Source organism: Nothobranchius furzeri, chromosome 16, assembly GCF_043380555.1.
Source record: "Nothobranchius furzeri strain GRZ-AD chromosome 16, NfurGRZ-RIMD1, whole genome shotgun sequence".
Classification (NCBI taxonomy): Eukaryota; Metazoa; Chordata; class Actinopteri; order Cyprinodontiformes; family Nothobranchiidae; genus Nothobranchius; species Nothobranchius furzeri.
In genome coordinates, this window is record NC_091756.1 from 55,201,681 (window position 1) to 55,214,716 (window position 13,036).

General features: G+C 45.4%; 1 protein-coding gene across 6 annotated transcripts in view; it reads left to right on the forward strand.

The window, feature by feature from the left end:
- Positions 1-13,036, forward strand: part of szt2 (SZT2 subunit of KICSTOR complex) — a 93,186-nt gene that overhangs the window by 32,683 nt on the left and 47,467 nt on the right. For all 6 annotated transcript variants that reach the window (XM_015962238.3, XM_015962242.3, XM_015962240.3 and 3 more), the window contains exons 32-43: positions 165-455; positions 3,767-3,902; positions 5,970-6,074; positions 6,164-6,233; positions 6,584-6,769; positions 7,018-7,221; positions 9,074-9,293; positions 9,811-9,885; positions 10,290-10,431; positions 11,791-11,926; positions 12,565-12,685; positions 12,762-12,914. In XM_015962238.3, coding sequence (XP_015817724.1) covers positions 165-455; positions 3,767-3,902; positions 5,970-6,074; positions 6,164-6,233; positions 6,584-6,769; positions 7,018-7,221; positions 9,074-9,293; positions 9,811-9,885; positions 10,290-10,431; positions 11,791-11,926; positions 12,565-12,685; positions 12,762-12,914 — 1,839 coding nt within the window. The remainder of the gene's footprint in view (positions 1-164; positions 456-3,766; positions 3,903-5,969; positions 6,075-6,163; positions 6,234-6,583; positions 6,770-7,017; positions 7,222-9,073; positions 9,294-9,810; positions 9,886-10,289; positions 10,432-11,790; positions 11,927-12,564; positions 12,686-12,761; positions 12,915-13,036) is intronic.

Sequence of the window (13,036 nt, forward strand, 5' to 3'; positions counted from 1 at the left end):
TCTTTTACAAATGTGATGAGATCTAGCAGAAGTGGCACGTGATCAATGATTTGGAAACCGTGCTGGAGCTCTGGTAAAACCTGAGAGAAGAATATGAAAACTTGTCTGATTAAGCTGTGGTGCTTTTAGAAGCTGATAGGATGGTATGTCTCCCTTTTGTCCAGAGCACATGTCCGGCTGCTGCATCATGTCGGAGAGCGACACAGACCTTGTGGTGGAGTACGTGGAGCATCAAGACATCAACTCTCATGGGGAGGGTGAAGACCGCTCCCTGTCAGACTCCAACACGGTAAACCAGGACCAGGATTCCTTCAGCATCTTGGATGGGGACTCGCTGCTGGAGCCTGAGGCGCCCCAGCTGGACATGCCCCCACTGTTTGTTCATGTCACATGTTCCGTTAACATGAAGAGCAGCCACGGCTCCATGCCCATCCAGACACTGCCTACCTGTCTCGGTGAGGAGAGCATTTAACTAGATCTCTAAAGAGAAACTTATTGTTTAAGTCTGTGGTTATGGCGTGTTGGCTAGTAAAGGATTTTAGAAGTCCGGACACGGAATATTCACCAGGTCATTATTAAGGTAAATATGTGTTCATTTTCACACTGAATCACACGAAGAACCATTAAACCATTACAGTCTCAGTGGCCTAGTGGTAGCGTGTCCGCCCTGAGACTGGGAGATCAGGGGTTCGATTCCTGGTCGGGTCATACCAAAGACTTTGAAAAAATGGGACCCAATGCCTCCCTACTTGACACTCAGCATTAAGGCGTTGGATTGGGGGGTTAAACCACCAAATATTTCCCGAGCGCGGCTTGTCTGCAGCTCACCGCTCCCCCAGGGGATGGGTCAAATGCGGAGAACAAATTGCGCACACACACCTGTGTGTGTGACAACTAATGGGACTTTAACTTTAAAGCTGCAAGAGCAAATTTGAAAATCAAATTAGCTTAAAACATTTTTTCATGGCTCTTAACAACGTCCTAACATAAAATAGCTATAAATATATTTTGGACTTCTTTCCTCCGGCATCGAGGGTTTCTGGTTCTGGCAGAAGTGTTTCAAGGAAGATACCCGAGGGGAGGGGTGAGTGTTTCACGACCATGTTTGCATTAAAAACCTAGCTTGTTTGCAGATTCTCCATAGTAGCTTAAATACAGTAGATATTAAAGCATGAGCAAAGTGGATCAGAACATCCCTTTAAATAACAACAGCTTTGGCCTTATTAGAGGATATTACAGATGTGAGACTGGGGACTAAGATGTAAATTATTTATTAGCTGCTTTAAAGTTTCTGACAGTCCTGATGGACCTGAGCGCTGAGCTGCGGCCACTCTGTCTTTTGGGGTGGAGGTTGGGAGTGTGTTCAGGAGTTGGGGTTGTTACGGTTTTGCTTGGCTGAAAAGATTGGGGCAGGAGCCTGTCTTGCTTTAGTGATCTCAAGCTGGCACCGCCCACGCATCTAAATCTTTTCTGTCCTGTGATAACCCGGTGAACTGACCGTAAGCCTGTAGTCTGTTTTCTCCCAACAGCAAAGAGTCAATAACATTGAGTGTTGTGTCCCAGCTTTGTCCAGGTTCCATCTCATGACAAGCATCGGTCCCCTGTCTATTTGTCGGTTGCCACAGAAACCATTAGTTTAGTTTAGTTTAGTTTATTTGTCATATGCAAGTTAGCACAGGGTCAACATTGCAATGAAATGTGTTTGATGAGCAGCGGCCTCTCAGCAGCATAATACAATAGAAAAAAGAACAAGGTATAATACAGTAAAAGCAAAATATTAGAGAGTCATGCTAAAAGCTTACTAAATAGATACGTAAGTATAGATGACTAAATATAAATATATATAAAAAAAAGTGAGTAGTAACATTAAAATGAAGTAACCAGTGCAGGTTAAATTTTACTTGTGGAGCTGCAGGGTAACATCTGTATCCTGTGTTGTGTGTGTTTAAGTGTGTGTTTAAGTGTAATGGTTGAGGTGTCGTATGGCTTGGTGGTAGAAACTGTTTTTAAGTCTCGTAGTCCGAGCAGGCAGACTCCTGTAACGCCTGCCAGATGGTAACGAGGAGAACAGCTGATGCGCTGGGTGGCTGTGGTCCTTGATGATGCTGTGTGCTTTCCGGAGTCATCGCTGGAGATAAATGTCCCGAATGGCAGGAAGCCTTGTGCCAGTGATGTGCTCTGCTGCTTTCACCACCCTCTGTAGTGATTTACGGCTGCTGGCAGAGCAGCTTCCATACCAAACTGTGATGCAGCTCGACAGCAAGCTCTCAAAAGCACACCTGTAGAACTTTGAGATGATACTCGTGTTCATGCCAAACTTCCTTAGCCTCCTGAGGAAGTAAAGCCGCTGGCAAGCTTTCTTGATAACAGCGTCTGTATGGAGGGTCCAGGAGAAGTCCTCAGTGATGTTGACTCCAAGGAACTTGAAGCTGCTGACCCTTTCGACCATGACACCGTGGATGTGGATTGGCCGGTGTTCCATTAAAGCTGCTATAGCGAATCTACAGAACAAGCTAGGCTTTGAACCCAAACACAGTCATGGAACACTAACCCCTCCCCTTGGGAATCTTCCCGGAAATGCTTCTGCCGGAACCAGACACTTGCATTGCCAGAAGAAATGAGATAGTTCTTAACACCAGTCACTGTTTTGTAGGTCTAAACATCTTTTGTTGTCCGTGACTTCAATGCCGCTGAACAGCCACATTGCCGACGTTGTTCCTTGCTACTTTGCTAGCACACAATGCTCTGATCATGTGGATTTTGCATGCTGGATCTGGGCGCTGATGGAATGGAATTTAAAGCGGAACGTACTGCTAATATCGGAGATTTTTGATGCAGTCCGATATAATCAGATAGTGTTTTTGGACCGATATCAATATCGTAACGGGATGTCCCTAGGTCCAGTAGTTGCTTTTGGTCCGAACCGTGTTATTATTATCCCAAATTTGCTATAGAAGCTTTAAGGTGTAGGGTGTCAGACTGTGTTTGAGACAGAGATGTATCACAAACAGTTGGCGAGTATCTCAACTCGAATCTTTATTCCCGCTTGAACCTATGTAATTAGGAGGGTAAGGATGTGTTTTAGTTTGTCCCTCAGTAGCTGGCACAGTGGGAATATTGCTACTGAGGTAACATACAGAGGGCTGTTAGGGTTGTCAAGTATTCCTGCCTGTGTCTAGTAAAGTAACACAACAGCTTTTGTTGGTCGCACATGCAGAAAATCTTTCCTTCAAAGTCAAAATGTTCCAATAATCACCAGACGTACAAGAGATTTATAAAGAAAACCCTTAATTGGGGATTCACATAGAGAGGTCTCATAAAATGGGGAGAAGAGGGGTCCAGCCTGAACCAAGCTGTGAAGCTTCTCTTTACAGTTGGGAGCTCACACTTTGGAGACAAACTAGTATGAGAGATGTCCCGTGGAAGAAACTGGAAGCCTAGATCAAAGGGCGAGGCTACAAAGTCTGCACCCTATCTCTGGACAGTTGAGCTAAGCTACAGCTAGCTGGGGAAAGGAATGAAAACGTATGCTCATAACAGGAAAAATGATTGAATAGACTGTCTGTGCAGGGCTGGACTTTTCCCCATAAAAACTGGGACACCCCCCCCCCCCTCCCCCAGCCTCCTTGGCACTCACAGGCTTGTTTCTAACCAATCCTGCCTGGTGGGTGTGAGAAAGGACCTTCTGAAAAGGTTTAGGGCGCTCTCTTAGTGAGACACATAGGTGTCGTTTGTTGCTGCCCTCATTCCATTGCTGTGCTTGCAGGGGAGATTATTTCCTGCCTGGAGAATTCTAATGTCCTATCGTCTGTCGATCTGAGTGAGCTCTCAGTCACCCTGGATGTTTTTGTTCTGACTCTACCATTGGACATCGAAGTCATGACCGATTTTCATCACAACAGGTGAGTGAACGTATAAAAGACCACAACTCTGCAGTTTTACCACCAAAATAGACGTATCTACTTCAGCCTGCTGTCTTTTAGAGAAACTGCCCATTATTTGCTCGTTAAATAACAACCGACATCTACAGCTTATAAACGCGACTCTCCCATATTCCAGTCAAAACTGACAAAGCTCGTCGGATGAGAAGCGAAACGTCTTCAAGAAACCAAAGAAGTCCAGTTGCCTTCATTTGAACCCTTTCGATTACCATGACCTGGATGACCAGCATATAGTCCACTATATCTTCCCCTCTATCCTACTGACAAAGATATTGTTGACCAAAGTGGCTCTATCCTTCATTATTCTGCTGGGCTTCACAATCAACCGGCAGAACCCAAACTAAACATAATATCAATAAATTCTGCAGTCTTATGGTCATCTGCCTTCAATAGATCAATGTTAAAATCACCACATAAAAGGTCACCTTCTCTTTGTGTTTTTCTAATATTACAGAAATGTATTTGTTAAACTGGTCTAAACAGGATTCAGGTGTATGATCAGTGCAACTGATATGTTTTTAGATCTTGCCACATGGATTTTAATGGTTAAACATTACATCAAATGATCAATCAGTCAAATTGTTAACAACTTTACATTTAAGACCCAAAATGACAAACATGGCAACACATGCCAACACGTTTCATAACCCGCTAGTTCATCCTGCAGTTCTTTATCATCATTCAACCATATTTCTGAAGTTGCCACAAGTGCAAACGTATTCTGGAACTCTTTGACTTTAGAAAATTACCATAAAGACTCCCGACAGTTGCAGTGGATTAATGAAAAACCTTTTATCCTGGGATCCAGCACTTCTCCACTGTAATATTCACATGCTATTATTTATTTATTATTTATTTACCAATAAAAAAACACAGGCCTGACCCCTTAAAAAAATCCACAAGTATGGCCATTCACAGAGTAGCTGTAGCGTCTGTATACATCATCTTTAATACCCTACGCTTGGCCTTCTGCCTTTGGATCAGCATGCTATGTGTAACACTGGCTGATGCCACTTCTCATCCTATATGGAAAAATGGGAATTTCATCAGGTGTTTAAGCCTAGTCTGATGTCAATAAATAAACCATTCCTCATATACTAGCTGCAGTAGGCCAGTCTGTCACGTTTCGGGGAGGTTTAGGACCCATATATGCAGATACCAAGGAGGACACGAGGCAGGAGTAGATATAAGGAAAAAATCCTTTTATTAGAGAATGAACAAAAATAAATCCAAGGCAACGAGCCTAAAGTCCAAAGTCCTGGAGCACAGGACACCCAAAGCTCTCAAAGAGCACGAAGACCAAAGACTTTGAAACAGAAGCTCACCTAGAGCACAAAGTCTGGGGACGAGACAAAAAGCTCATATTCTTTTAACCCTATATGTTTTTACCCCTGTACAGCACTTTGGTCAGCTCACATGCTGTTTTTAAATGTGCTTTATCAAATAAATGGAATGGAATGGAATAAAGAGCACGAACAAACGCAGACAGAATACAAACAATGGACCGACAAGATACTGAGACAAGACAGGGCTTAAATACACAGGGAGGATGAGAGGGAGATGAGCTGCAGGTGTGTGGGGTGTGGGAGGAGGACCAGGTGAAGGCAGTGACTAATCAGAGGAGAAACTAACTTAACCTAAGAATAAAACCTAATACAAAAGAGCAGGAAACATAACTACAATTCAAAGGGAGGGGGGAGAAAAATAATAAACACTGATGGAAAAAACATACTAAATCATGAAAGGCTGTAACTAAAGGAAATGGCTTGAGAAACCGAGAGGGCTGGAGATCTAGGGGCAAATGGGGAAAACCAGAAGACACATGAGGAAGACGCAGACATGACACACGAGGGCGCTAGGACACAAGGAGCACCTAGAGAACGAATGGAGGACACAAGGAGACACATGAGGGGAGATGCAGACACAGACCATGACACAGTCTGTATTTGACCCGGAACCACTGCCTCTTAAATGTGGGTTCAGGGCATGTTTCCAAGTTAACAGTACCTGTGATGTGTTTGTGTGAAGGTACACCTCAGAGAGCAGCGTGTCTCTGAATCGCTCACCGGCACAGCCCTCCTCCTACCACTCTGACGAGGAGCTGGATAGTCTGAAAGCAGCAGGCTCCATTGGGTGGGTTTGTTCACCGCTCAGCTTTGCTGTGTAACAAAGGACCATTGCTGTGCACACCTGTATTTGAGATGGTCTCCGTTCTTCCTCAGTGTTGCTGGTGATCCGTTATCCAAACTGCCACTTCCCCACAAATTCGCCATTTTAGCCACCATAGATGAGGTGAGCCAAACCACGTATACAGAGTCTGGAGAGGAACACATTGGCCATTAAATAGTGCTAGAAGCAGATTGTCTCTAGAAGTGAGTGTGGGTGTGATCATCAGCTAATGGAAGTTTATAAAGAGTGTATTTAAAAATAGTAGTTTTGTAATTTTACATGTTTTATCCTTAGTTTATTGTGCACAGACAATATTTTTAGCCTTGTTTTTGTTGTTTTTTCTCTAGAGTCCCCCAGTAGCATTAGGCTCTTAGGAAGTTGCTTGCAGACTTAAGTTGGGGGTGAAGGTTTCAGCAGCACCAACTTTTTGACTTGCTTTGACGCAGTGCTGAGCTTTTCTTGTTGCGATCCAGATCCGCTGGCTGCTGGAGGACGAGATTGTTTCTGCTCTGCGTCACTCTCGGGTCATCAGCTCAGCCACGCTGCACAAAGTAGCAGAACATGTCTTCTGCTCTAACAGTCGGCCGCACTGTCACTGTGAAGACGTCCCTCTTCAGTTTGTCTTCGGGCCTGAACTGTCTCTGGAGAAATTCAAAGAGGCAAGAACACACAGTCGGTAATAAAGCGTGTTGTATTTGAATTTCAACCAGATGTTCTGAGCTCACCGACGGTCAGTGCCCTGGTTAAGTCAGATCCTGGTGAGAACACCTGGAGAGGTCTGCCTGTAGAGTTCCAGTTCATGTTGGCTGATATATATCACAGAGCATGTAGATGATATTAGAGCTCAGATGCATAAAAATACATGAACAAATGTGTTTCATCATAGTATTTATTTATTTATTTTCAGGAGTTTCGCAGGATATCGTTTTCTGGCTACAGTTTAAATGCGGAGCAGGACAACTTCTACTACATGTCCCTGAGCAGGCTTCACCCTCGGAGGATCCAGGCTGCCCAGAGGCTGTCAGAGAGCCCTGCAGACCCCCAACAGCTCCCCCACCCTTACAGTGCTAGGGATCCCAGGGAGGTCATGGTGCTGGAGAGCCAAGTAGAGGTACGGGCAGACCAATGGGAGGCGTCGTCATGGAGGATATTAACATAAAGTCTAAAGTTAAAGAACTCAGCTGCTCTAATCACCTTACTACTACTTTCTTTACTTGACTTCTTTAGAAGTGGTTTCATGGTGGACATTAAAACTACCTGAAGTATTCAGGCCCGTGTTCACCAGCAAGTAATATTTTATATTGACAAGACCTAGGTTATGAATGAGTTCTAACTTGTGGAAGACTTTATTACACAATACTGCACCTGCAGGGTGAATCTCCTACCATCTTTATGCAGATGACATCCAACTGTACATCTCCTTTAAGCCCCATGAGATGTCTAAGCTGCAGCTGTTACACACCTGCTTAGACTCTATCAAAACCTGGATGGCTGGGAGCTTTCTACAGCTGAATGAAGATAAGACTGAGATCCTCATCTGTGCCCCAGACAAGCTGGTTCCCAAAGTCAGAGACTCTCTTGGTCAGCTTACTTCTCACACCAAACCTTCCGTCAGGAATCTTGGCGTGACCTTTGACCCAGCTCTCACCCTGGATTCTCATGTCAGTTCTCTTGTTCGATCTTCCTTCTTCCATCTCAGGAACATTGCTAAGCTGAGTCCCATTCTGTCCCGCTCTGAACTTGAGACAGTTCTCCACACCTTCATCTCCTCACTCTTAGACAACTGTAAATCTTTTTTCACGTGTCTGAGCAGAACCTCCCTGGACCGTCTACAGGTGGTTCAGAATGCCTGTGCTCGGCTTCTAACCAAGTCCTCCAAACACACCCACATCACCCCGCTTCTCCTCCAGCTTCACTGGCTGCCAGTCAACTTCAGGGCTCATTTCAAGATCCTGGTTCTGGTCTATAGGGCCTTACATGGACAAGCACCATCTTACATTGGTGATCTTCTTAGTCCCTACACCCCCAGCAGGTCCCTGAGGTCCAGTGATCAAAGCCTACTGGTTGTGCAACGCACCAGGCTAAAGGTCAAAGGTGACATATCATTTGCTGCTGTGGCCCCCAGACTCTGGAACTCTCTCCCCCTGAGCCTGATATCAGTGGACTCAGTGGTCTCCTTTAAAAAGCAGCTGAAGACTCACTTGTTCAAGCTGGCTTTGGTGTGACCTTCATCACCCTCTCCTTGTTCTGCTCTCCCCACCTATTCCACCTTCCTCAGGATTCACTGATTTCCCTCTTTCCTGTTCACTCTCTCTCTTTCTTAACATTTTATAATCACAATTGTCTATTTTTTACTCATTTTAAAAATATTTTTAATCATTTTCTGAATAATGTTTTACATTTTTTGTTTTTGTGAAGCGCCTCGTGAATTTTATCTTGAGTGGCGCTATAGAAATTATATCTTCTTCTTCTTCTTCTTCTTCATCATCTTCAGGGTGCGATCAGGTTCATATCATCCTCTCAGTTCTTGATCACGATGCAAACTAACAAGGTTCTGATCTCAACACTGGAAGAGGAAGGCCAGGCAGTAAACCTCCGATTGTTTCTGGTGAATAAACCAAGAGTTCTCCTTTAGATGCAGTTCAGCCTGAGGGACCACGCTGACAGACAGAAACTAGTCTGGAACACAGAAGGCAAAGAAAATCTGAGTAAATTTTCACATACTTCAAGGAACAAAGTCTTTATTTGAATAAAAACAAATTTTAAAACCAAAAACAATTTAGGAATTAGAAAATCAAACAAACTCCTCCCAGATTTACTTGTTTTCATTTATTTTCTAATTTCTATATATATATATTTTTATCATTTATTTGGTTTACATGTTGGATGTTGTGCACTTATTTAGTCACAGAAACGTTTTAGATGAGACGAGAGGTTTTGACTCGAGCTCACTCCGTCTGCAGAGTGATGACAGGAAGTCCATTCGTCTCACTGCTGATGTTTCTGGTGACAAGCCGGTGGAGGTCCAGAGGCCTGAAGCAGATGACGCTGTCAGCACCGGCGGGGACAGATGTCACCCCAGCCCCCTCCAGCTTCAGACGCAAAGCTGCGCAGAACCCAGCTCACCCCCCCACATGGCTTCTAGCGTCAGCCTGGCTGAGTCGGTGCAGTCCACCTCTCACAGTGAGTCCTGCACACAGTCTGGAGCACCCGCTGCTGAAGATGACCCGTGGCTGAAGATCTGAGAGGAGAACATTAAAAACAAAGATTATTCTAGTTAACAATGTATCTTTTACAAAGTAAAGAATTAATTCTTACCAGCTGGAGAAACATTAAAAGTCATGTCTTGAGTTTATAATTAGAATACAAAACTCTAGGAGTTTATAATTAGAATACAAAACTCTAGATAATATCTAAGTAAACATGGAACATGGTTTCAGACCTGCTGGGAGAACCTGGACCAGCTCAAACACAAAGCTGTGTTCTTCTCCTCACATGACCCAGGATGGGCCACGGGGCCACTGTTGGAGTCAGAGTTTTCTCTATCCTTCTTGGATTATTTCAAATTATTTTTCATCCTCCTTTTCTCCAAGTGTCTGTGCTGCTGTAGCAAGTGAATTTCCCCACTGTGGGATCAATGAAGTCTATTCTAAAGTTAAATCATGACTAAAATCACAAAGAAACTTTCTCTTTTCCTCAGGCAGCAGCAGGCTCAGACCCAGCCGCGTCCAGAGTGTGGTTTCCAGCCAGGGCAGCATGGACTCAGACATGCAAGGTAAGTTCTGCTGCCTAACAGAACCTTCTGCTGAGGTCCACATGCTGACCAACACCAGCTGCTGTGATAGCTTCATGTTTTAATGCCTCCACGATGGCTGAGAAGGTTATCAGGTGATGAACAGCATTGTCTTTGTCTTTTATTTTGAACATGCGTACATATGTATAGTAATACACACAAAAGTAACTTCTCCTTCTGGTTTATTTTAATTTTTTATACACATGTTCAAAATGGGAGTAGGATGAAGCATCAGCTTCTTTAATCCCACCCCTTTCTCGACATCAATTAACTAATAGTTATTTAATGTTGCCTCAGGAAACGGGTTTTCCTTACAGATCCGAGCTTCAGAACCTTCTGCAGATTTATCCCAGTCATCCATGTCCCAAAATGCTCTATCTCTGAAGGCTACGACGGCGGCAGCAGCAGCGACTCGGAGTGTGAGAGCCCCATCCTGGACGAGCAGGAGGGTCAGCCTTCTCTGATGCCAGACTTCTGGCTGATTGTGAGGATCTACCAGGACAAAGTGAAGGTCTACTCCCATTCCAGGTCAGAACTTGGTTTTGTCTTTGTCTCTAAAATGTTTCTCTTCTCTTCCACTTACCTTCTGCAGATAATCAGAAACAGCTGATGAGTACTTTCATTTATAGTACGTCTTTGTGATTTTGTCTAGGCCAGTTTCTTCCTTCCTTCCTTCCTTCCTTCCTTCCTTCCTTCTTTCCTTCCTTCCCTCCCTCCCTCCTCCCTCCCTCCCTCCCTCCCTCCCTCCCTCCCTCCCTCCCTCCTTACTTCCTTACTTCCTTCCTTCCCTCCCTCCCTCCTTCCTTCCTTCCTTCCCTCCCTCCCTCCCTCCCTCCCTCCCTCCTTACTTCCTTCCTTCCCTCCCTCCCTCCTTCCTTCCTTCCTTCCTTCCTTCCCTCCCTCCCTCCCTCCCTCCCTCCCTCCTTCCTTCCTTCCTTCCTTCCTTCCTTCCTTCCTTCCCTCCCTCCCTCCTTCCTTCCTTCCTTCCTTCCTTCCTCCCCTCCTTCCCTCCTTCCTTCCTTCCTTCCTTCCTTCCTTCCTCCCTCCCTCCCTCCCTCCCTCCCTCCCTCCTTACTTCCTTCCTTCCCTCCCTCCTTCCTTCCTTCCTTCCTTCCTTCCTTCCTTCCCTCCTTCCTTCCTTCCTTCCTTCCTTCCTTCCTCCCTCCTTCCCTCCTTCCCTCCTTCCTTCCTTCCTTCCTCCCTCCCTCCCTCCCTCCCTCCCTCCCTCCCTCCCTCCCTCCCTCCTTACTTCCTTCCTTCCCTCCCTCCCTCCTTCCTTCCTTCCTTCCTTCCTTCCTTCCCTCCCTCCCTCCTTCCTTCCTTCCTTCCTTCCTTCCTTCCTTCCTTCCTTCCTTCCTTCCTTCCCTCCCTCCCTCCCTCCCTCCCATCCCTCCCTCCCTCCCTCCCTCCCTCCCTCCCTCCCTCCTTCCTTCCTTCCTCCCTCCTTCCCTCCCTCCTTCCTTCCTTCCTTCCTCCCTCCTTCCCTCCTTCCTTCCTTCCTTCCCTCCCTCCCTCCTTCCTTCCTTCCTTCCTTCCTTCCTTCCTTCCTTCCTTCCTTCCTTCCCTCCCTCCCTCCCTCCTTCCTTCCTTCCTTCCTTCCTTCCTTCCTTCCTTCCTCCCTCCCTCCCTCCCTCCCTCCCTCCCTCCCTCCCTCCCTCCCTCCCTCCTTCCTTCATTCATTCATTCATTCATTCATTCATTTTTACAAAGTTCCAGCTCACAACAAGTCAGCTGAGGAGCAAAACAGAAAATAACAGATTAAAGGTTTCCTCCTCAAATCCATCATCAGTGAGGCAGTAGACGTGGAAATGGTCTGATTTAGATGCTCCTGTGTAGTCGGTTCTCTCCTAATCGGAGCGGGTTTCCTTGGACCACCTTTGTTTGCAGATGCTTTACAGAAGGAAGAGAAGTTACAGGAGATGAGTTAGAGAAGAAAGAGGAAGAGCAGGAGCTTCCCGAATCTCTCCAGCTGCACAAGTGGATGGTCAGGAAGATCGGAGAGATCTGCAGAATCGTCAACCAGGTACTGTTCGTGATGGGGTCAGTGTGGGCTTTAGCTCTCTCTCTGCTTCATTTTAGAACGTATCATTCTATCAGGACAAGCAGGAAAACTACCATAAAACTTTCCACTTGAGTTTAATATGTTTTAAATTAATCTTATAGGTTTTACTTTGCTTTTGCTGCTTTTGTGAGGATTCTTTCGACGTCTCACAGAGGTTCAGATAGAGTGCTGTGACTGAAACTAAGCTAACTTTTTGAGTAGTAAATTGAGCAGACTTGTAGATAAACGGGACATCAGATTTCCCTGAGTCGGGTAGAAACACCTGATCCAAAGCTACATTTGTCTGTGGAGCTGTCAAGCTTATAGCTGACCCTCCCATATTCTAGTCAGAGTTGACAAAACTCCCCGGATGAGAAGAGAAACATCTCCAAGTAACCGAAGAAGTCCAGTTGCCTTCATTTGACCCCTTTAGCATTACCATGACCTGGATGACCGAGAACCTTCACCAGTTTATTATAGAGTTGACAGTTCAGATGACCCCACCGATCACGATAAGGATTTTTACACAGAAGAACCCATAAACGTAACATACGGTACTTGAGATCCTTCTTGTCAGAAGGCTCCTGTTGGCTGTTTATTGTGGGATGTGTGTGTTTTAGCGCATGCTGCTGCAGGACCTGCACGACAGACACATGTGTAACAAGCTGCTGGTGGCTGAGAGTGAGGAGGACATCTGGAAAAACGAGTCACTGTATAAGCAGAAGCTGAGCACCACTGAAGGTAAGTGAACACATCACAACGTCTTCTCAGCGTCAACGGCAACAGCTGACATCATCTGTCTTCATTCACCACTTAGATTACAACACAGAGGAGAGCTACCAGGCCAGAGACTACCTGGCAGCCACCATGCAGTTCATTCCAGGACATTTTGCATGCGATGTAGTGTGGAGCACCATCATCCACATTCATCCACGCCTCAAAATGGGACCCAACATGGGCGTGTCCCGGGGTGAGTTTCAGAGTTTGTCATGTCGTCGTAACAAAGTTTCACCTAACCTTGTCTCCCTTTTATATTATTAGGTCGGTATTCATACATGTGAGTCTGAGCTGTTTGATGCAGCAGCTTCTAAA